The 25,056-nt window shown below is 41.7% G+C and overlaps 1 protein-coding gene across 1 annotated transcript; it reads right to left on the reverse strand.

The window, feature by feature from the left end:
* Positions 1–5,410: 5,410 nt before the first annotated feature.
* Positions 5,411–22,381, reverse strand: NUDT16 (nudix hydrolase 16). The gene is made up of 3 exons (XM_026676201.2): positions 22,100–22,381; positions 8,750–9,022; positions 5,411–8,221 (listed from the first exon to the last, which is right to left on the reverse strand). Exons 1-3 carry the CDS (start codon positions 22,238–22,240, stop codon positions 8,036–8,038), a joined length of 600 nt encoding a protein of 199 aa, XP_026531986.1. The 5' UTR covers positions 22,241–22,381; the 3' UTR covers positions 5,411–8,035.
* Between the last annotated feature and the right edge of the window lie 2,675 nt (positions 22,382–25,056).

Genomic DNA, 25,056 nt, shown 5'->3' on the forward strand with positions numbered 1-25,056 from the left:
GGCACTTAAAAGCGTGCTTCCAGCACCCGAGCAACTTCCCAGCAACTTTAACTCGCTGGCGCTCGCACCTCGCCTCGAGCCGCACGGCAGCCCGCTCCAAGCAGCCTGCCCCGCCCACCGGGCGGAACCCTTCCGCTCCTCGGCGGGAAGATGCTCCCGCCTGCAAACTTTGCCTTTGCAAAGTCCTGAAGCCCCGGAAACCTGAGCAACTTCCCAGCAACTTTCGGCTTCCTTTTAACTCGCATGGGCGCCGCGCCTGGCCCCAAGCCGCGCGCAGAGGGAAGCCCGGCGGGCGGGCGGGCTGCTTGGAGGAGGTGACCCGGCAGTGCTCCGGCAGCAGCAACAGGCAGTTTCGCCCGGCTCCGCTCAGGTGTCCGGCTGGGGCTGTCAGGAGTTGCTACTGCCGGCGCAGCTCCATGCGGCTCCAGTCCCGCGTTGCCTTGGGAAGGAAAAGTCAAAACCAGGAGCCGCTGAGCCTGAGCCTCCGGTGCCGCTGCTCCCATTGCAAAGCACCGCCGCGCTCTTCCTTTTTGCCTTTCCTTCCCGAGGCAACAACTCCTGACTCAGGGGGCCTCCGAGGGAGGGGAAGGAGGAGAAGAGGGGGGAGGGGGGCAATTCCCAAAAATCTTGTGCTGACCCGGCCCGTTTGTCAAATTTTAAAAGTCAATGCGGCCCCGAGCCAAAAGTTTGCCCACCCTGGATTAGATGATGAATGGGGCTGGAGCTGGAAATCGGCCTTCTTTATGTCTGCTCTCCTTTAAATGAACCCATTTCATTGTATTGGAAGATACTGTTTTCTGTCCTGGAAGATAATTTCTCTCCTGGAAAATAAAAGAAATGGGAAGCACATGATGCCTTTTGCCTCAGGCAACAAAATTTCTCCAGCCAACTGAAGGCAGAAGTATTTAACTGAAGTAGATTGTCATTAGGCCAGAGACGGACAACATGTGCCTGTAGATACTATCTTGGCATCCATCCAGCAATCTCACTCACCTAATTTTTGATAGGCTTCTTGAGTCATAAATAAATGAACTGACAGAATGCCAGACCTCAAATTCATTTTCATTTCTGAGAACATCTCTGGGTACATGGGCCTCAAAGGCAATTGATTAAAATGAGTCATGGCTGCAGCCTTTTTGAAATTTGCCCATATGTGCAAGGGTGACAGGAGACACCTAGGAGCCAGGAAGTTAGTTTGGGGTACATCCGTCTTCTGTGACTGGTCATGTACACCGCATCAGAAGAAAAGGACATTCTCCCTCAGCATTTCATAAGCGAGAGGGTCTCCTAATTCTAAATGTGGCCCCCGAGATTCCCTGTTCTTCATTTCATATGCATATTTTGTATTACTCCAATGGAAGATGGGACAAACAAAGTCAGGGATGAATTCCTGTTTATGAAACCATAAAGTACATTATTGTATTTAGAAATATATTTGCCTTCATCAAAATACATGTTCTGATCAAAATAGAAAACAGAAGTAATAAACCAGGTACAGTAAAGAGAAGCACTGCTACATTTAATATATAATACCCAAACCAGTAGCTAACTTTAGATAGTTAATAGCTAGCTTAGTCCAAAACAGGCAGATTCTCTCTTTCAAAAGCTATTCTGCCTCGATGGAATAAGCAAGACCAGACCAGCCAGAAAGAACATTTATTTATTCAGTCTTGATACAAGTCATCTTTACATTAAAGGTTCTGTGCAAAAAAAAAAAAAAAAAAAAGGCGTAAGTGATATGGTGTCAACACTTAGGAGGCTTGCATTCACAGGCCATTGCTAATTATATATGGAGTTTGGTGCTTGGAGCCTTCTTGCACTATTTTAACTCACACAAGATTCAAATGTACTTAGCTCAGTCACTAAATAATATTTGTAAGGTCAAATATGTAAGGCAAATGATAGTTAAATATAACTTGCCCATTTAAAAGCAGGGTCCTTTTTTCAATCAAAAGTAATTTTTAATTATTTTTTTTAAAGAACAAGAAGTACAGTTTTGTCTGAATCAGATTCAAATGAAGAATGTAAAGGAAAATTAAAATGAGCTGTGCCAGTAAAATGTTCCACGTTTCCTGTCTTGTCTTCTATGACCCCCTTCTGTTAGGATCATCTATAGCTAGCAAAAATCAGCTTGAAGCTGGTGCCTCTGGTGCAAAAACGGGATTTCCCAGCACAGAAAGCTGCTTTGCTTTAGAGTCTAAACCCTGCGCCGGTCCACTGCAAACACCCCCGCCCACTTGGAGGAAGCTGAACAGGCACTTTCAAAGCTGGGATTATGTGCCCTTGCTTGCAAAACCACATGCCTAAATAACATGGGTGGGGGAGTTCTTGATAATATAAAGATGGACAGAAGGACCGTTTAGAGCGTCCTATTTTCACACTCCTCAATGGGCCAGAGGAGCAGGAAGGAGAAAAATATGCTGCAGCTGAACTGCAACATCAGGCCTTGAGTTCAGGAACTAAGAGGCATTGCAAACCGACCACAGCCAATGCTTGAGAAAAATGAGGAAGTTGAAAAGAGAGAACACAAATCAAGCTTTGCAATGAGTTTCACTTTTTAGGCTAGAAAATATTTCTTGTCCCTCTTCCCTGGCATCCGGCCGGCATAAGCCCATTAAGGGAGGTTGTTTAAGAAAGATCGGTGTAAGGTGCAAGCAAACAGAACCACTCCTGAATAGGCCCAAGTAGATATTTTATTGGTGGTCACCTGTGTTACAACAATCTCACTAGACTGTCAGCCTTCTCTTGGAAAACAGCAGATTTGACCTCAGACGTTTCCTCCTCCAACTGGACTCCAAACTGGGGTAGCCCTTTGCTCCCTCTAGAGCAGGGGTCTTCAACCTTGACAATTTTAAGCCTGGAGGACTTCAACTCCCAGAATTCCCTAGCCAGCTCTGCCCTAGAGGGCACCCTCTCCTTCAGCCAATGATTCCACCACATTTGGGGGACTGTTGTAATAATAATGACGTGAATATTGACTTTCTTTTTTAAAAAAAAATTTTTTACTTGGAAGTTCTATGTAGGACTTGGAAGTTCTATGGAGGATGGGTTAAAACTTTCTTTGAACCCTGACCACAAAGATGAAAGCAGAGCTACTGCAGTATTCCAGAGGAACCCACGGCTCTCCAGATCAGTGTTTCTCAACCTTAGCAACTTTTAAGATGTGGGCACTTCAGTTCCCAGAATTCTCCAGCCTGCATGGGAATGAAACACTGCTCAGCATGGCTGAATACCCAGCAGTCTAGCTGGCATGTGGAATGCCAGTGAGTTGTAACTCGCCTCATCAGGAGGATCACAGGTGTCTTCCCTGACTCATTTACAAACTTCTTGCCACCATATTTAATCCAGAAGTGCCAAATACTTAATAGTTTATCACTAAATAACCAGGGTTTTTTTTGTCCAGGGCCAGTCAAGTTCCCGCCCTCCCCCATGGATTGGAAATGGGGGAGAACTACAGAGAAAGGAAGTTGGAAACAACTTTCCTTACTTTTCACATCACTGTTCTTATTGCAATTGATTAATGCATTCATGTTTTGGGATACAGGATCAAATCCCCACTTAATCAAAAAGCTGCCATTTCACAGTTAACTTAAGTCACAAGATTGCAGTGGGTTAAAAGTGTGGTGGGGTTGTTAGTCACTGCTGTAAACATCCAAAGGTAATTTGGATTATAAATATTAAGGCAGCTACTTCATTATTAACATCCTTTTGCCTAATGTTCCTTTTTTAAAATTTTTGCTGTTTTATATTTTTATGTTTTTAATAATTATGGCTGATTATGTAAATTTGATAAATACCAAAACAAACAAATGGAATTCTTCAAGTACCAGTCTTTCATTTCTGAAAAAAAGTTTCTAGAACACACAAAACTACCTACTGAAACCCAGAAGCATTTGCAAATACTGGTTCTTGTAACACAAGTTACATTAAACATTTTGAAAGTGAAATGCAGTTACTGAACAAAACACCAGGGATATGCCCTTAAAATCATCATTAGCTGTTGGTTCCACCTGCCCACCTCCAGCAGGAAAGCAGAATAAAAACTAGTGTAACCAAGAAAAAGGATCCATTACATTGAAAAATGAGTTTTAGTAACTGATCTTTTCAGTAATACTCCAGTCAGGACTGTTGAGTTGTTCATTTTTGACAATAACAGGGTTTTGTTGCTGGAGACATTGTGGATCCAAAATCAAAGCAACTCTATATTCAGCATAAATTATCCACTTATCTGGTAAAATTTTGCCTAGTGGCTATTTCAAATGGAAGACAGATATAAATTCACATTCAAAGGATGATATCCCAAGGCTTAGCTTTGATTATTACATAGTATTTTGCTAGTCTACAAAATGTCTTGGAATGATGTGTTTATTATAAAATACTTACACATTTGTTCTCATTTACTTCAATTTTGTATCTTAACAAATATAAAATAACAAGATGAAATAAGGTATCCATTACAAATACCAACCTTCTGGGAGAAGTCACTCCAAAGAACAATGAAAGAAAAATGTATTTTTTAAAAAGACTCCTTAAAAAAAAAGGAATGATGAAATATGCTTAAAGTGTGGCCTTTACATACCAAAATTCCAAGCCTCAGTTATTCCCTGATAAGATCTAAGTTGGAGAAGAAAATGAAGCGATTTTGGCATCATGCTGGGCTGCTCAATGAAATGCCAGTCTAATCTGTAGTTGCTAAAATGGCTAATTCTATGCCTGCAATAATCAGCATTAATTAGAACTACCAATGTAACCGTTCTGTCATGTGGCTCTATGGTGAAATTGTATTTGGGAATAATGTGGATAATTTCGATTATCCCACTTTAAAAATGACATTACAGAGGTTATGATTAGAAGGCTAGAGCAGTTCCTCTTCAAGGAAAACTTAGTTTTTTAGCTTGGAATGAAGGTTAAGCAGACACAACAGAAAATCATGCACAATGCGTATAATATGGGGACGAAGTAGGTTCCCCCCCTCCCTTCTCTGATAATGTCACTGAAACTAGATGCAGATAGGTTGAAGACTGGCTGAAGGTCTATCGTACATTGAAACCAGTGAATTCACAGCTGGCAGTTATGGTAATGGCAGTTTTGATGGTTCTAAAGGGGGACAGGTTCATGGAGAACCAATAACTACTAATATTGCAGGTTGTTTATCAAATCCTAAATCGCAGCCACCACCCATCAACACTGGCTGTTGGAATCAACAATGGAAGGGAATTTCCAGTCCAAGCTTGTGAGCCTCTCAAGTGCACCCAGCCAGCCACCACGTAACACAGAATGCAGGATTAGATGGGTTGAAGGCATGATTTACTATGACATGATTGCACAGGACAGAAGCCATTGTAGAAAAGAGCCAATTCATTGCCAGTGGAGGTGCATCCTGCATCCAAACCCATCAAGATCATGTGTCTTCAAGACTGGGATAACTGAAGATTTATTCATTCGTTTAATTTATACAGCCACCCATCACACGTACTTGTACATGATGCTTTAGGCTGCAAAGAGAACGCGACATTTTGAAGCTGTCCAGCCTTTAAAAAGAAAAATCTTGCATATATTGTAAAGAAGTCACAGCATCTATGCAATATTAGACTAACATGCAGTATCATTAATTGTTTCATTTACTCTTTCCACTCATCCTAGCAGATAAAAGTGCTGGCCTCTGAGCAGAATATCTTCTCTCATACACTCCCATCCTGGTTTGAAGATTTTTCCAAATACATACATGCATAACTGCACCACACTGTTCTCTCTTGAGGTTCAGTAATAATATGTAAAGCAAAGAAAATAACTAAGAAATAGTAAGCAAAAGAACTTAAAAAGCATAAGGTGAGATAGTTATATTTGATATCTGCTAACACCATTCGTTATTCCTCACCACCTCTCTGCAAATTATCATTGCTTTAACTATCTTCATACCCTGCTTCATACAGTGCCTTTTGTTCTTTTAGGATTTAGCCATTTTGAATTGTATTTATTTGACTTGTATCCCATCTTTCAGTCTGGATTTTGGTGACATTAACAGCATTCTCTACTCTCAGCTTTCCCAACTACCTTGTGAAGTAGGTCAAGGTGGGAGAAAAGTGACTGGCCCTAAACCACCAGAGGTTGAAGATGGACTAGAAACTGGTAATAGATTAGAATAGAATAGAATAGAATAGAATAGAATAGAATAGAATAGAATAGAATAGGAATAGAATAGGAATAGAATAGGAATAGAATAGAATAGAATTCTTTATTGGCCAAGTGTGATTGGATATGCAAGGAATTTGTCTTGGTGCAAATACTCTCGGTGTACATAAAAGAAAAGATACATTTGTCAAGAGTCAAGAATCGTAAGGTAGAACAGTTAATGATAGTCATAGGGTACAATAAGCAATCAAATCATACTAGGAAACAGTTAATATAAATCGTAAGGATACAAGGGACAAAGTTACAGTCATACAGTCACAAGTGGGAGGGGATGGGTGATAAGGAGTGATGAGAAGATTAACAGTAATAGTAGTGCAGACTTTGTAATAGTTGAACAGTGTTGAGGGAATTATCTTTGCTCCTAATCCAATACCATAACCACCAAGCACCTCAGCTCTCAAGCCGTTTTACCTCCGAGCAGCTGATACTGTTCTGCATGAAATAGGATTTCTAGTCTAAAGGCTACTTTGAAAGCCAAGATACAGCTGTCTATGTTCCACTGATTAGATGGTACATGCAGGATATAAACAGCACTTCCACTTCCCAGGTTCCTTTGCCCCTCTGATCCTTAATGGAACGCTGAACTCAGCAGAGTGACCAAACCACCCTCCCTCGCTCATTCATGCCTAGGCCTTGAAATCTGAACAGTATCACTGTTTCCAAGCAATAAATTGCATTCCTAATCTGAATACAGATAGTCCTCGATTTACAGCCATTCATTTAGCAGCCATTCAAAGTCACAGTGGCACTGAAAAAAGCGACTTACGAAAGTTTTTCCACTTATGATCATTGCAGCATCCCTGTAGTCACATGATCGAAATTAGGACATTTAACTGGCATATATTTATGACGGTTGCAGTGTCCCGAGGTCATGTGATCACCTTTTGCGATCTTTCGACAGGCAGAGCCAGATTCACTTAACAACCGTGTTACTAACTTAACAACTGAAATAATTCATTTAACCATGGCAGGAAAGGTTGCAAAATGGGGCAAAGTTAACTGTTTTGCTTAGCAACAGAAATTTTGGGTTCAATTGTGGTCATAATTCAAGGACTACCTATATAATAATATAGACGGTACAATAATTTGGGTGATAGCACACTTCTACTTTTCCTAATTTCCATATATCAGTATATCCCAAAGAATTGGAAAAGAGAAGGAGAATGAAACAGAAAACGTATTTCCAGTGGTGACTTGCCATTTCTTTATAAGCTAATAAAAAAATGTATAGTCGAGAGTCACACAAAAGTGTCACAACCATTCTTTAAGCACTGATAAAAAAAAATAAAGGAAATCTGACAATGAAACAATGAAGTAATTATCAATCAACAGATATGTGCAGTTGGCTTTTGCAGAGAAGGTAATGCAACTTCCATGAAGTTCAGAATGCTCTGAATAACAAAACACATTGAGAGTAAATGTTGGAAAACAGAAGATGAGGCAGGTCAGAAGTCAGATTTGCGAGGGTGTTGTTTGATTAGAAGAAATCTTATGCCTACAAGCAGGATGTGGGAAGGAGGATTACAAATGCATTTTGTTATGACGAGTAGTCAAAATGACTTCAGTCTTTCAACTCTTGCTACTTACCGCTAGGCAAGAGAGATACAATCAACATATTTTAAATATGCAACAACCTGATCATTGGAATCCATATTCAGACGACCAACCCTTGCACCAAACTATTCAGCAACCTCAGCAACAATGGTGGGTAGAAGACTGGAGCAAGGACCATATCTAAGTTTCTTCTTGCTGCTGCCTGTTCCTGAAGACTAAAATTCTTTCAGGATTACATCCCCAAAGGCCATCATCAGGGTGAAAAGGCAGCAGCCAAAATCAACGAGGCTCAATGTCTCTTTTGAGCGATCCTGACGGCCTTTTGAAGTTGTTCTGCCGGCATGAGTTGGAGAGTGTCCAAGGCATGAATGAGCTGCTCCCGGGCATTGCCAATGAAAGTATTGCTGAGGAACATTGGGAGGCCCCCAACACCATCACGCAGAATATAGAGGGGAACGCGGATGAGACCCATCACCTGAACCATTAGAGGGTAGAAAATCAGGTTAAAACAAACTCTTGGGGAAACTTGTCCTCTTTCTGCTGTCCCCACCACCACCTCACTCAAGAAATCCCAACTTCACAATGTGTGGGTTTACCACAAAGCTGCAAAGCTTTGAAAATGCTCAATGTCTAATACTGATGTTCAATTTCCACTTCATATTTTTTTTGTTGTTCTAAATGTTTTCGTTGATACACCTACCAAAATAAGTTCACAGGCATTTGAACAAGACTTGATAAAATCTTAGCAAAGGTCCCAATGGTCAGAGTGGGCTTACAGAATACTATTCAGCTTCCTTCTTATACACCCCCACCCCCGTTTAGTATCACCAGAATATTGTGTGAAGAAAAAAACTAAAAAATGAGTGGGATTATTATTAGTCGAGAAAAATAGGACATTGTCAACTTTGCCCAGAGGGCAATTGTCTGTGAGCAATTGTTTTTATACTGGCTCCCAACAACTCTCTTAATTTCCCACTTCCTCTGCCTTGCCCCTTAAACGCACCTCAAATCCATGGTCTTTTGCCTGAATAGCCCCTTCCTCTATCATTCGGAACTCTTCCAAGCTGAGCTGCTTGGCATAGAAATGCATCACCACTCTCTGTGGCTGCTCAGAAGCATGGGAGCTCAAGTAGTCCTTCTCAGCCAGGTGGAGGGAGGCAGCCCCAGAGCCCAACTCTTCACACAGTTCTCGATTTAGTCCCTCTTCCAAGGAAATATCCCGGGGATCCACAAACCCACCTGGAAATCCCAGCCGACCATCAAACCTCATCTGCATCTGGAAGGGAAAAGAAGAGATTCAGACGGAGGGTTCTTTGCACTCACCCTGAAGTCTACAGATGTAGGGGTCCTTTTGGTTTGGCTCTAGTCTATCCTTCTCCCTGTAATCCTTTCTTGTATCTTTATAAGATGAAATCTCCCTACCTCTGGGGGAGCTCAGAAACAGGGGGTTTTAACTTTGTGATTTCTGGGACTTTTTGAACTTGCATAAAAAAGAAATCCAATTTTATTTTCCTTGACCTCTAAATAAATGTAACTGCTTTAAATACGTTTTTCTGAAAAAAGATTCATAGATTTCATCAGATTCTCAAAGGAATGCGTGGTTAAGTTTAAGAATGCCTACTCTAAAGCAGGGGTCGCCAACCTTTTGGACCTCAGGGACCACCAAACTCATAATTTTAGATCCCAGGGACCACTAACCGGTTCTGTGGGTGTGGCCTAATTTGTGGGTGTGGCTTGGTGGTCATGTGACTGGCTGGGCATGGCTTGTATGTAAATATTATAAATATTTATATAAATATTGTTTTTTTTTTTATAAAAAAGAGCAACTTTTACCCAAAATCAGGCAAAGCAGGCAGGCAGATTGAGTTACTCACAGAATCACAGATTCATTCAGAAATCTATCTATCTTCCATTGGCTAGCTCAATCTGTCACATAAATTTTGCTTGTACGCAAACTCATAAAATTAACTCACAACACACCATGTTTGTAAATACTGAATTTTTTTTATAAAAAAAGCAATTTTTACTCAAATTCAGGCAAAGCAGGCAGATTGAGTTGCTCACAGAATCATTCAGTGATCTATCTATCTGCCATCGGCAAGCTCAGTCTCTCAAATTTGCTTGCCGTGAGTCTGCACTGAATTTGCTTGCAAGCAAACCTTCAGTCCTAAGGGAAGCGGAGCCGAAGATCTAAAGCAGTGGTCCCCAACCTTTTTTGTACCAGGGACCAGTTTCAAGCACAAACACTTTTTATGGTGGTCTCTCATGAATGAAGACACTGAGGCAGTCGTCTTGAAGCCAAATCGGGATGAGAGCCCAGGGCAAGCTCTGACACCCTCTTTTATTAGAAGCAATCTTTGTTAACGTTTGCAATTTTTTGTTAGTGTGTTGTTACAAACTCATTACATCACACAAAATACCATATGAGAATACAAAGCTGTAAAGTTTAAGTTTGCTACAATTCTGGGTAAGAAGTGGCAACATTTTGACCTTGTCCTCGCCTCGTGTTACAAACAACTACCAGAAGGCCCGTTGTCCTTGCACGCCACAGGAAACAGATAGCAATTCCCACATCTCCTCTGTTTTTCTTTTTTAAAAGACAGGGAGTGTTTTAGTTCCAACAGCAGCCTTTGTTAGGCGCGTAGGCAAGAATGCTGTGTATGCTGATGTTATCCATGGCGTTCGTGACTTCTTCGACCATCACAAACATCTTGTCCTCGTCTGGGTCATTACAGGTTGGCTCTCCCATTTCGTCTTCGGATGGTAGTGGTTCATATGTGTTAGTTATTTGTTGATTCCAGAGAGCCATTACCTGTGCAGTGGCTTTTTTCTCAGCCAAAAGGGATAAACTGTTAGAAATAGTGCGTACAAAGATAGGTAATACACAAGGCAATATAATACATCCTGCAGCAATCATACCAATAAGCGCTACAATAGCTTGCAAACCAGGTAATTTTGGGAACCAGGATCCAAACATGTCTCTAAAATCAGGACCATTCCATGTTTGTACAGGTACATGTGCAATCTTGATCATTCTATCAGTGATTTGTTGAATAACTTTTCCACTATCATCTACTTCAATACAACAATTACTAAGGTTAAATTTTCCACACACTCCTCCTTCTTTGGCAAGGAGATCAAACGATTTTGCATGATATATGTTCTAGACAATGCACTTTCTTTAGCTAATGTTTTCAAAGCAAGAGCAGTTTCATTGGTTATAATTTCTAATACAGCTTGCAACCTTATAATTCTATTGAGCATATATATGTGGGGTATGGTACCCCCTTGTTTCAGGTAAGTGAGTGTACAAGCAAATAGGATTACATTTGTTAGTGGTACATGAAGTAGAGCTTGATTTAACAGTGATATTAATATTTTGAGGGCCTCTTACTTGAGCAGAGTCAATAGGTGGGGTGTATCAGTAGTTGTAAACAGTGGTGGCCCCCACATTAGTCCCGGACACCTTTTGGAAGAGATATTTCTTTTCCTGTAGATAAGATCTTTGCCAGCTGTGTGAGCCGCAGGTGACTCCTGCAGTGTCGTTAGGACCTTGGCCTTTGTTGATGGCAAAACAAGCATCAAAACACACAAAAGTGTTGGTAACCCCCCGAGTGACATTATGGGTAATGTACCCATTTTTTGCTTGACTGGTTGAGAACATTGAGGCAAGGTCAGAGCTGGATCCTCCTTTGTAGGCATAGACATACAGTGAGGCGGTGATGGGCCCCACAGCCTTTGGTTCGTAGCATTGGATACCTTGTTTGGTGTAGCATCGTGCATATTGAGTGTTGTTATGCAGACAAGGGGAGACCGTCGTGGAGTTGCACTCAGGTTTCAAAGTATGATAGATCAGGGTGGACTGGGTCTTTGTTCTGCTGCGAGTAGTTTTGATGCAGGCGTCACAGGAGGATGGGGTGGCTGTTGTATTGGCAGGAACGATGTGGAAACCCAGGAAACAAATGATGAATGCAGTGGGCAGCTTCATGATGCTGATGTAGGCAAGGCTGGTTTGGGTAGAAAAGGCCTTACTTGTCGTCCAGGGACCCAGATGGTGTTGTTGTTGTCAGCGCATCCCTCGTCCCCAGGTTATAAGTTCAGCAGGACCTTTCCACTGAGGATCTGGCATGATGCTGATGAAAATATACCGTTGGTCTGGGTTCAAGATGAGGCGAAGAAGCGAAATGACGTGATGCTGCTGTGCATGGGGGGGATCCGGACTCATTGAGGAAGTTAAGAGTAAACAAGCAAACATTCAATGCATTCTGGAGTCCTGGCAACCCTGTGATATTTTTAAATTTGAATTTAAACTGTCTGGCCAAGGCTTTTTGTTTTGATGAAAATAACTATGACTGTCCCAGGGTGTTTGTTGTGAAAGAATCATGCAAGAGATGGCGCTGTTCTGCGGTTGCAGCTGCAGCTGCCGCATCAGCCATATCATTGCCTTCCTGGAGAATTCCTGGGAAGGGTTGGTGGCTGCGAATGTGTGCTACAAAGAGCGGGTGTTGATGCTGTGCAACAAGGTGTTGCAATGTAACAAAAGAGAGGGAAGATTTTTAGAGACAGAGACTGAAGTGAAGGATAGGCAGTAGTTGAAAGCATTTTATGCGTATGGAGTTAGTACTTGATGAAATCAATCTGTGTTCTCTGGAAAGGCCAGCCCATCAGGGTCGCCCTCCCATTTCTTTTTTTCCTTGCTACTTTCTTGTTTACTTTCAAACATACTTTGCATTCACAGAAACCACCTTCACCCCTTCTCAGTTTCCCAACTCATCTTTCTCTTTTTCCTCAGGTTTCCAATCCTAACAACTCACATTTCTGCGCAGACCATGAAGGAAGGGAGGGAGCCCTTTATGACCTCCCCTGCTCCTATCATGACTGCAAATCCTGATTTCCTCTTTCCTTCTTCAACCCTGCTTGACCCATCCACCTACTTGCAACAAACAATCATGGTCCTCAGTTCCCACGATTCTGCAAGCCTTTAGATAGTCCGAGAGGGAAGCCCCCTCGGGCAGTTAGAGGCTGCAGAATCCTCTTTCAATCCTCATTTGCATTTTTAACAACCAGTTTTAACAGACTAAGAGATTTTTTAGGAGTGTTGAGGAAGATGTATCCATTCTAAGATAAGGAGGTTGCTAGTGTGCTGAGACTTTTGGGTTAATACAGCAGTAGGTAAGGAGGGTGTATTGAGCAAGATTAAGGAAATAGGAGCATTGTTGTGACATCGGTTGACCCACCTTTTCTGCATAATGTGCTATATGTCCTGGGTGATTTTTAATTGATGATCTGTAATGGTAATTTTATCCCCTGAGTGGTTCCTCCCTTTAACACATCAAACAGGGGGTTGAGCATGTGTGTAGTGATGCCAAAATAGGGACGGGTCCAATTAATAGCCCCTAAATATTGTTGTAATTGTACGAGGGATGTCTACACAATGGCATCACGTGTGGATGGACTGAAACTTGTATATCAAAATTAAAAAAAGAAAAGCAAGAAGGGAAAGGTGTCCTAGGCACTCTTTTCCAATATTTTACAAGGAGAAGAAGAAGCAAGGGAGAAAGGAAGAGATGAGAGGCCTTAAGCAAAAGTTCTCCAGAGACAATAGACAAATTCCACTGAAAAAGGGATTTCAGAAAGGCACACAAGACCGCACTTCTACACCTGCATCCAGAAATAACCATAGAAAACTGGAAACAACATGCAATTCAAAATGTGACAAAACACTCAGTATAATCTAGTGAAACCTTTGCCAAGAAAAGGAGTACTATAATGAAACAATGATTTAAGACATGGGATGTGTGTGGGGAAAACAATCCCGGAAAGCATAAGTGTTTCCACAAAGGCATGATATCTAACCGAAAGGGGTAAAATGTTCAAGACATAAATGATTGTCAACATCAATGATTAGACTATGTTATCCCAGCGAAACCTTTTGTGAAATGAAAGATCTGAAGTAGGAGAAGGGGGAACACTGCAATGAAATAATGATCAATAATATGTGATGTGGTTTAATTGAAAAGCAATGCACCAAATGTTCAAGACACAAATGAACATCAACACTAATGAATAACAATACTGCACAATTTCAGAATGCACCAGATAGAATCCCAGTGCAAATTATGTGTTCTATATTAAGTATTACAAATATAGGGGAAAGAGTTAAAGGCATCACACTCCATTCAGTGCACAGGAGAAGTTTTTCTTCAAAGAAGAAACTGGAAATAGAACAAAGAATAACAAACTATGATTCGAATTGAGAGGAGATTAACAAAATAAAACCGAGAAAATTCAAAAGAGAGGAGAAGCTATGTAGAAAATTGAAAATGCCAATAAGATGCCAATGGTATGCAAAATGCCAATGGTATGAAAAATGCCAATGGTATGCAAAATGAACACGAATCTGAATCTGTGTCTGTACCAAGAGTTTTGACCTGGGACTAAGCAACTTTCAGAAAAGAGATTTTTTATGCTTTTATGTTTTTTGTTTCTGTGTATCCATGTTCTGCATGTCTTTAAAAATTAACAAAGTTTGTTAAAAAAAGAGAGAGAGGCTGAGAGTTTTGAGGAAGGATAGAGCAGATCGGGAACCACAGAGATTCCTTTGAGAAGGGCATGAGGGTGAGATTGTAAGAGCAGTTTTATCGGAGAAGAAGGAGGCAGAAGGAGGAAGCTATGTGCTGACAGAGATGGGGAAAGGATATGAACACATCTTCTGCCATTGATAATTCATACACAGTGGATGGTATATGGGCAGCCTTGGGAGAGGGGCTAGCTGCCAGCCCCTCTACTGTCGAGCATCTCTGCTGGCGGAGGGCTTTGCTGCCCCCCCGCCGGGGCTCGACATTGTGATTTAAAATGACCAGGCTTCCCACAATTGTAACAATTACCAGATGGTTTATTACCTCTAGTGATAGCTGCAGCCATCATTTCGGAAGTGTCTAAAGAGGCTTTACTGAGGGGTTTTTCAAGAGAGCCCCCTCTTTTAAAAAGGAAAAATTTCGTTTGGTTGATTCTCTTAGTTCCTCAATGTGCAATTTCTGGTCCTGAGAGAATCCTCCACCCATACTCACGAGGATCCACGGCGATCGCCTGCGATCGAATCAGGGATGAGGTATACCAAGGCTATGCCAGCCGATGAGTATGGATGGTCCAAAGACGTACCACCTCGCAGATGATCACGTCGGGGTCACCAGTTATGGTGGTCTCTCATGAATGAAGACACTGAGGCAGTCGTCTTGAAGCCAAATCGGGATGAGAGCCCAGGGCAAGCTCTGACACCCTCTTTTATTAGAAGCAATCTTTGTTAACGTTTGCAATTTTTGTTAGTGTGTTGTTACAAACTCATTACATCACACAAAATACCATATGAGAATACAAAGCTGTAAAGTTTAAGTTTGCTACAATTCTGGGTGAAGTGGCAACATTTTGACCTTGTCCTCGCCTCGTGTTACAAACAACTACCAGAAGGCCCGTTGTCCTTGCACGCCGGGAAACAGATAGCAATTCCCACACTTTTTCAAGGACCGGGGGGAGAAGAATCCGAGTTTGGTGGTTTGCTTGCAGACGTTTCATTACCTGACTAGGTAACATCTGATGTTGTTACCTAGTCGGGTAATAAAACGCCTGCCAGCAAACCACCAAGTCAGGGAGCGCCTCGGCCCTGCCTCCCTCAGCCCCATCCCTCAGGTGTCTCCCTCCCTCCCTCAGGTGTCTGCCTCGTTCCTCTCAGTCGCCTCTCGCTGCTCCACCAGCCCAGAAAGAAACTGCTTCAAAGAAGCGGGGTGGAGTGGCTTTTCCTGTCACCGCAGCTCCTCCGGCGCCCGTTACCCCCACCCCCACCCGCCAGCGCGTTCAATCCACAGTGCTCGTTCTGTCTGCCTGCCTGCCTTCTTCGCTTTGGAGCAGCTTGGCTGATAAAAAGAGGCGAATAGTTATTATTCTCAGCCGAAGCTGCTCCGAAACAACCAAACAGGCAGGCAGGCAGAACAGGGCATTGAATTGAACCGCGCACGGGCGGGCGGGTGGGGTGAACGGGCGCTCGGAGGCGCTGCGGCAACAGGAAAAGCCACCACCCCCGGCTTCTTTGAAGCAGTTTCTTCCTGGGCTGGTGGAGCAGCGAGAGAGCAACTGAGAGAGGAACGAGGCGGGAGGAAACCGAAGCCGCTGAGCCAGAGAGCAGGACAGGCTTTGGTTGCTTCCTCCCTCCCCTTCTTTCATTTGTGTCCTTGATCCCCGATCCCAGCAGCATTCACCGAAGGCGAAGAAAGCCGCCATTTTTTTAAATTTTTTTTTCTTTGCGGCCCGGTACAGAGTGCTCCACGGACCGGGACCGGTCCGCGGACCGGTGGTTGAGGACCCCGATCTAAAGACTAGCTAGAAAGCAAGAAATCCAACCGTTTTCTGCTTCCTAGCTAATCTAAATCTCCCAGCACAGCAGAATAAATGATGGTCGGAAAAAGGAAAAATAGCAATTTAGCAGGCAAGTTTGCCGGGTAAGGAGTGAGTAGGCGGGAGCTTTCCTGCGGGCCATGTGGGCGGTGCAGCCTTGTGTTTCTGTGCAGCCTAGATTAATTGCTTTGGGAGATTTCTCTGTGGCCCACCAAAAAATTTTCAAGGGCGACCGCTGCTCTAAAGGACCCATTTGTCATTGTCACCATTAAATACTGTACTTTTCTGGTTTAGGAATACTTTGGTTTTTCCTCATCTATTTCTTTTGTTGGATTTCTAAGGAAGTAAGGCAAAATGTAGAGAAGACAGAGCTGTGCAATCGATTTGTTAAAATTTAAAGAAGTAATTGAAGTGACTTTTATTAAATAAATGGCTATTTAATATTATAAGCACTATTACACCATATCTATAGGCTGCCAAACAGAATTGTTGCAAGACAGGTTGCTTATAAGTCTTCTTCTCTTTCATCTCCTACTTGTTACTCTGACAAATGAACATTTTTCAAGACTGGAACTTCCAGGACCATTATTCTGTCCCTACCTTTCAAAACCCACTTGGGTTTTTAAAGAGTACAAATATTGTACTTCAGTTTCTCCCTCCAAAATATATGGAGCTGGAGGAAGCAGCCTGCATTGTCTTGCTTTGATTGGCAGTTTCATCACCCAATCAATACAGAGCCTCCTTATATGCGGGTGGCGAGGCCTCCAAATAAGCACTATCTGACTTATTTGTTCACTTCTCCATCCAGGGACACCTTCTGTATTTTCCTGGTAAAAACATGAAAGTTGCATCCCCACTACAACCACATTTTCAAGATACAAGATTTAGATGTGACCAAATTTAGCCAAATATCTACATAAAAAATACAGTCCTTGGCATTAGATACATTTACACATATATTTATATACTGTATATGCACATACACACACACACACAGAGAGAGATAATGTTTCTGAAGCTGAATTAACATATTTAACTCCAAATATTTCTAAGGATTTTGGAACAATTGTACTTGACTATATGAAGCGATAAAAGAGGTGTCTTCCCCTAACAGTACATGCACTTATTGTGAGCCCTTTGCAAAAGATATTATACAACAAACATGCCCAAGAGGTCCAGAGACTCACTAACTCCATACTTCAGAAGTGTTATCCCTTTTTAAAATAAAATGTCTCAATCTGAAAAGGTGCTACCGGACTTCTGAGTTCTGGCTACCATGGAGTGATATGGTTCTCCTCTTTCCATAACCCCAAACTGTTAAACTGCACTACTCTTCCTGAACTAAAAATTAAGGTGAGTATGAATTAGGCTATGCCAGAAATCTTGCACTACAACACCACTTTTGCCAGGAACTTCCTTGGTCAGGACTGCGCAACCTTTTTCTGGCCAAGTAGAAGTTTGACCACTGAAAAGGACACTCCCAGAACTGGGCAAAATTAAGATAAAACCAAACAGAGCTTAATTTTAATGAAAAGTAACAAATAAATTACAGAATGTATGATAACATACATGCCCTATATTTGACAATGTGCACTTTCAATCACATTAGAGTATAACATACTATTTGGAAACCGCTGGAAGGTCCATGTGGCTCTGGGGTTCTACCCCTTTGTACATCTGCCTCCTTTCAGCAACATATAGAGGTATCCTTGCTTGACCTTACTCTTGAGGTGATAATTACAGCCAAACAATGTCCAGGAAAGAATTGTTCTAAACTTTGGAAAAGGCAACATAAATGCTAATTAATATACCTGAAGAGAAAAGTTTTTGATCAGTGTGTGCTACCTGCTCTAATATATGCCAGTGAAACATGGACACTAACCTCACAATCAATACAAAAGCTACAAGTGGGACTTCCGGTTTGTCGGCTTCGGCAGCAGCAGGGATTAGCGATACTGCGCGATCCCTGCGGCACTAGCCGTCTTGGTGCTTCCGATCCCGACGGGTCTGGAGGCTAAGGCTGCCCTGTAGAGGCAGCCGAAGACAGGGGGATCCGGAGAGGGGTTTGGGGTGTGGCAGACCCCCTCCCCAGCCGGCAAAAACCCCTTTTCTCAAGGCGGTGGAGTGGCGGTCTGTAATGGCCGCCACAAAGAAGCCGGCAGCTGGGTAAGACTGTGCAGGAAGAGGGAGAAAGTTTTGAAGAGAAAGTTTTTCTTGGCTGACCCAGGACTTTAAGATACACCTAATATCCTGAAAACTACGACTTTTTGAATGATACTTTGTTTTCAGAGGAGAATTTCAAGCAGCAAATTCGAGGTGCTGAAAGGGAAAGTTTACTCTTCTTCCCTATGGAATCAACAAATGGATATTGAGAAACCTGTCTTTTTATAGAAGGTAAAAATTTGGCTCCTTGTTATAAGTGGGAAGGGAGAGGACAAAAAAATATTAAGATCTTGTTGGAGGAGATGCCTTGAAGATTTTGAGACTAGAAATTAATTGCAACAAGGCTTTAAAATATAGATTGGGCTTTTCTTTTCTTTTTATTGACATTACCCCAGGAAGAGAAAGTGAGAACTTTGTGCTTTGTTTGGACTGATTGATGACTCTGGGACTTTGGGGAACTGTTCTAACTTTTGAAACATCTTGGTTGTTTTAAGAAGAAAAAGAAAAGAAAAGATTTACAATGGCTTTACCTGTTGATGAATTTAGAAAGGAATATGGAAAAATAAAGAAAGAAGGCAAGGACGCTGTGAAAGAAGCCTTTCATTTTTTAGAAATGGCGCTTGCTATTTATCAGCAAACACAACAGATGGAGGAGGAGGAGGAGGAGGAGGAGGAGGAGGAGGAGGAGGAGGAAGAAGAAGAAGAAGAAGAAGAAGAAGAAGAAGAAGAAGAAGAAGAAGAAGAAGAAGAAGAAGAAGAAGAAGAAGAAGAAGAAGAAGAAGAAGAAGAAGAAGAAGAAGAAGAAGAAGAAGAAGAAGAAGCCATCTTTAATGAATCCAAAAATTTAATTAAGAAAGAAAGGAGAGGAGAGGGGGGGGGGGTAAAAAGGTCAGGTGGGATAAGAAAGGAAGGGAAAAGGGGGGGAAAAGCCACAAAGGTATGAAACAAGATGGGAAAAAAGGAATTGTTTTTAGGGACAAAGGGTAATGTATAATTACTTTAAAAAAGAAGATTCTGTAAGGTACATAAGATGGTATAGTAGTATTTGTATTAGAAATAGAAAACTAGAATGTTATAAGAATTAATGAAAGATTAAAATATTGAAATGTTTAGTAATGATAGACTTTAAAATTTAATAAAATATTAAAGGGAATGTTTAAAATATTGAGTTTAATTAAAGAGTTTAATTGACTATTGTGTTGATGTTATTATAAACTTATTACTGTAGCATTTGTTTTTGAAATAGATAATTGGAATGTTACAAGATTTAATATTTAGATTTATTATGTAATTATGTATTTAATCATTTTGGATTTATTATTTTTCTTCTTTTTAAAAGTCAGTAGGTAGAATGAGAATCAGATTGGGTACTAGGTGTTATTCTAAATGTTAATTTAGGGGGACGATAGAAAGGCATCATACTCTGAGTAGTGATTCCAGGAGAAATCCTTTTTTTTTTTTTTTAACTATAGGGAATGAGATAAATGGATAATTTGGAAAAGAATGGACAAAAGATACAAGCACAATGATTTAAATTAAAATGAATTAAATAAAATAGAATTATGAAGAGTGAAAAGTGGGGAGAAGCTATATAGAAGATATAGAATGGTAAATAAGATAGGTAATGGTATATAAGATGAGCACAAATTTAATTGAAGTCCATATAGAGAGAGGTAATCTGGGGCCAAGTTACTTTCTAAAAAGAAGTTTTATGTTTTTGTGTTTTGTGTGTTTATGTCTGTGTGAGAATTAATAAAACCTTGGAGGAATGTTGGATGAGAATAACGGTAACCAAGTCAGAGAGAAATGAAGATGATAACTATAAATTGGATAAATATAGGAAAAAATAATAATAATAATGAAATTGAATAAGAGTAAAGAGAAATAATGAGAAATTTGCTAAGAGATATTTATATGTTCATATGGAAATGGTGCAAAATAGAATTATGTTGTATAAAATAATGTTTTATTCGACTTGTGAAATTTATAATGGAAAGAGGTTTTATGTATTCAATGGTTAATGATGGTTTGTTTGTCTTTAAAATGAATAAAATTTGTTTCAAAAAAAATAAAAAAATACAAAAGCTACAAGTGGCGCAAAGAGCCATGGAAAGATACATGCTCAGCATTCAAGACAAGAGAGAAAGACCTGCCCATGGATTAGAGCAGGGGTCCCCAACCACCGGGCTCCGGACCGGTCCCGGTCCGTGGAACATTTTCTACCGGGCCGCCGGTTTGCTGGGCGCTGCCATCTTGTTTTGATGAGAAAGTGCTTCTGGTGAGCTTTTCCGGTTGGAAAGGGGCGTTTGGGTCCTGAAGGAATCCTCGCGCCTTAGTTTCATCGAAGGGGGCGGCTTCAACAAAACTAAGGCATGAGGATTCTTTCAGCACCAAAGGCAAGGCGAGCCGAGCGACCGTCCCGAAGCCGTCCCGAAGCCCATCGACAAAGGTACAAAGGAGGAGTTGAAGGTAGCGGGAGAAGCGGGGACGGCTGGCTGGCGGTCGCTCGGCTCGCCTTGCCATGCGTGCTGATGCGGTACCGGGCCGCGGATCATTTTGTGATGCCGGTACCGGGCCGTGGCACAAAAAAGGTTGGGGGCCACTGGATTAGAGAACAAACCAAAGTATACCGTATCATCAAGAGAGTAAAAGAATTGAAATGGAAATGGGCTGGTCACATAACAAGAACAAGTGATGGCAGGTGGATCCGGACAGTCATAGAACGGATCCCTCTTGATAAAAAGCATCCCTGACAGAGAATTAGAACAAGATGGATCAACGACATCAGCAAGTATTGCAGACCCAATTAGCAAAAGAAAGCTCAGGACTGTTGTACTGGTTGAAACATGCGGAAGAGGGCTTCATCCTACAGTGGATAGACAATGGCAAAAATGATGATGAAGATACCTGAATAGACTAGGCAGGGCTGGACTGTTAAGATAGAGGCTCAGAGTTTGTATAGATGTCACACCACCTAGCATCCTCTCAATACCTGTAGTCCTCAACTTACAACAGTTCAATTAGTGACCATTCAAAATTACAACGGCACTGAAAAAAGTGACACTGCTTTTCACACTTTTGAACATTGCAGCATCCCCATTGTCACATGATCAAAATTCAGACACTTGAAAACTGGTTCATATTTATGACGGTTGCAGTGTCCCAGGGTTATGTGATCACCTTTTGGAACCTTCTGACAAGCAAAATCAATGGGAAAGCCAGATTCACTTAACAACCATGTTACTAATTTAACACCTGCAGGGATTCACTTAACAACTCTGGCAAGAAAAACTGTCGTAAAATGGGGCAAAACTCACTTAACAACTGACTCACTTAGCAACAGGAATTTGGGGTTTCAGTTGTAGCTGTTAGTCGAGGTCTACCTGTACTATAGCTACAAAAATCAGATCAACCACTAGATGGAAACAAAGAAATGTAGAAAGGCTCAACTGGTTGCTACCATCTCCTCATCATTCTGATATCTGCATCCCAGATGTTAGCAATACAGGTGTATGACACTCACTAGTAAAAATACAGTCTAGTAAAAAGTGTCCATCCCATTCCAGATTTTCTATATTTTCTCACAACTTATTCAGATCAAGTATCCATCTTCAGAGCATTAATATACCTGGAACAGATTTTATCAATAGCTTACTGGTTTTTTTAAGGGTCTCTGCCTGGAACAAGTAGCCCATTAGAGGTAAGCATCAATTCCTAACGTTCCTAATATGCTCTTTTCTTTTTCGTTCCCTACTCAGGAGATTCCCCCCCCCACCCCAAGTTGGCTAAAATCAATCCTCACCAATACTGCGAAACGCAACGGGGTCTTGCCAAAAAGCCGGTTGGGGTTGGGCGCGTATAAAAGGGCATGACAAGCGTGCTTCCAGTCGGGTGATCCGAGTCTCTGCGCTTCGGCCTTAGTTAGAGCCCGAAGTTCACTCATCTCCCCCGGCTGTAGCGCCCTGGGCCGTAAGCCTTGAAGTCGCAGCCTTGTTTTAATAAAAGATCCACCTTCCGGCTCCGGGGGAGGAAAAGATCCCGAGCGAAGCGGCTGCCGATAGACCTTAAGGGCGAATTCCCCCTGCAGCCAATCAGATATCGAGAAGGAAGAACCCGTGGAACGCTGAGCTACCGCTTGGTGGCCTTTCCGGCCGTTTTACATGGTTGGTCAAAAGAGGGCGCATCAAGGCAAGCTTGGATGTGACCACACTGGGAGGAGAATCTCGCCGTTTCATTTTTCCCTCCCTCGGTTTATCTCTGATCCACCATTTTGCCTTGAAGGTGCAAAACCGAAGCGCACCCTGGACATCTGAGGCAGAGGCGTAACTAAGCGACGTTGGATCGTTTATGGGTTATATATTGTTGCTTAACATCGGAAGGGACATTTCGTTTATCAATTGCAGGCCTATTTCGACCTTCTTGTGAACAATCCCCATGCTCAACAAGGCGGTCCATGCAAAACCCAAGACTGTTCTGTGCTCCTTCCTGAGTTCTCACTGTTAGGAATAGAGAATAAATAGGTCTCTTGAATTGGAATTTAGGCAATGATTATTACTAGGGTTCCAGGTGTGGAGTGCTCCCAAGGCAAGTCCATTCAGATGAAATCACACTTGTTTCATCAGTAAACATCCACCTGTCTTCATAAGAAAACCTGGAATTATGTATAAAATAGTTGAATGCAAATGCACCCTTACATTTTGTATCACTGAAAATAAGAATATTTGCAAATTAGCATTTTAAGGAATAATCAGGATAAGATTCTATGGGAAAAGTGAGCTAGAATACAGTTGAATGAGTACCACTGAATATAGGTAACTGAAAACTTTCCATGCATAAAGGATTTTCAACACATCATCAAAAAGAATTTTTTAAGATCTCCTGAAAAGATACCAGCTATCAAATAAACTTTTCTTCACAGGCCATCTTTGTTCCTCTAGACAAGTAGCTTAAGGCAGCATGCAGTATCTAGCTTTCCTTTTTTTTTTTTTTTCATTTCACAGAATTCAGGACATCCCTTATTGGATCTGTTCAATCTGTTTCACACCTTTCCTGAAGCCTCTGGGCTCCCATGACCTATACATTATTTGGAGTTGTGAGAAGGTACAAATGCTTTATGTGCTGCCTTGCCACTATTGCAATGATTGAAGCGAGTTGAATGGATGGGTTCAATTCCAGCTACTTTCTCCTCCATTTTACTCATGACATCACTGGTTTTTCAAATTACTGTAAATGTTTAACATAGTTCCTTCTTCCAAATCTTTGTATCCCTTTTCCAAAGAAGAGGCTAATCTCCAAGGTTCTTCTCAAGCATGTATTCTCCAGATTTTGAATAGCCCCCTCTGATTTGGGGGTCTTTTTTCTTTTGGTCAGTCCTGACTTCAGGTGACTGCCTGGACAAATCCTAGAGCAGAGGTCCCCAACCCCTGGACCACCTCCGGGCCTTGAGCTCTTCCGAACCAGGCCCCAGAAGTGGTGGGCGAGTGCGCACACATTCCCCACTTGCATCAACAGTGGGCAAGTGTGTGTTCCACTTGCTCAAGCACCAGGCACACATGCTCGCCGCTCGTGCAAATGGAGCTACATGCATGTGCACAACCATCCCCTCTCCCCCCTCCCGCTGGTCCACAAAGCCAGAAAGTTTGGGGAACTCAACCAGTTCACTTGTGAGATTTCAAAAGTGGTTTGCCATTGCCGACTTCCTAGGGGAATGAACGACCGGTTCAAAGTCACCCAGCTGGTTTTGTGTGTTAACAGGACTAGAACTCATGGTCTCCTGGTTTCTAGCCCGATGCTTGAGTAGTTTAATGCTGTAATATTTATATTTTCTTTCTTCCAGTTTTATATACTCCAAAGCTGTTGTAACAAAGGATTGAGCAGTTAAGGAACGACAATAGCAGGGTCATTACACCTATTTGGATTGGTAACAATGGGGACACTGGTATGTAGTGAGAATGCAACACAAGGTGTACCCTCATCATGTGCTGAATAGTATGTGACTAGCCCAACTCCATCTCCAGTTTGATAGTACTAAAGTTTGCTATTTTATTTAGAAAAAACAGCACATTTGTATTTTCTGGTTCTAAGTTCTTCTAAATTGAATGCATGTTTTGGTGACTGATGAATGGGGAAGTCACCTTGGCTTCATCTCCCAAAATTAGCGCAAGCAGAACATTCCAGGTGAGTACTTCTCTATTCTGTGTGTCCAATTACTCTTGGCCCAATTTAAACAAAAGCCTTCTTTTGCGTCAAGAAACACATTTAAGTTTACAAATGTTCTATTTCATTTATTGCATATATAGGTAGTCCTCGACTTACAAGTTCATTTAGTGACCGTTCAGTTGCAACAGCACTGAAAACAGTGACTTACGACCATTTTTCACACCTATGACCATTGCAGCATCCCCAAGGTCATGGGATCAAAATGTAGATGTTTGGCAACTGACTCATATTTGTGATAGTTGCAGTGTCCTAGGGTGATCCTCTTTTGTGACCTCCGGATAAGCAAAGTCAATGGGGAAGCCAGATTCACTAAACAAACATGTTAGTAACTCAACAACTGCAGGAATTAACTGTGGCAAGAAAGGTCATAAAATCTAGAAAAAAATCAGTTAAGGAATATTTCGCTTAGCAAGAGAAATTTTGGGTTCAATTGTAGTAAGGACTACCTGCAGTAAGTTTTAAAGTAAAGAAGTTTCAGAGATTTACCCTTTGACCCAGCTACACTTCAGAATGTGGGATATGTACAAAGCTGACCTCCCA

The sequence above is a fragment of the Notechis scutatus genome, chromosome 2 (assembly GCF_049901735.1).
Source record: "Notechis scutatus isolate UNSWTSFEM ecotype Mainland chromosome 2, rNotScu1.2, whole genome shotgun sequence".
Classification (NCBI taxonomy): domain Eukaryota; kingdom Metazoa; phylum Chordata; class Lepidosauria; order Squamata; family Elapidae; genus Notechis; species Notechis scutatus.

What these genes read in the sequence shown, in the direction of transcription:
- NUDT16 (XM_026676201.2), bottom strand. Translation starts at nt 22,240, where the DNA reads ATGAGTGAACTTCGGGCTCTAACTAAGGCCGAAGCGCAGAGACTCGGA. An exon ending in CGTTGCGTTTCGCAGTATTG is followed by an intron (nt 9,023 to 22,099) that starts GTGAGGATTGAT and finishes TTTCCCTTCCAG; the next exon opens with ATGCAGATGAGGTTTGATGG. An exon ending in CAAAAGACCATGGATTTGAG is followed by an intron (nt 8,222 to 8,749) that starts GTGCGTTTAAGG and finishes CTAATGGTTCAG; the next exon opens with GTGATGGGTCTCATCCGCGT.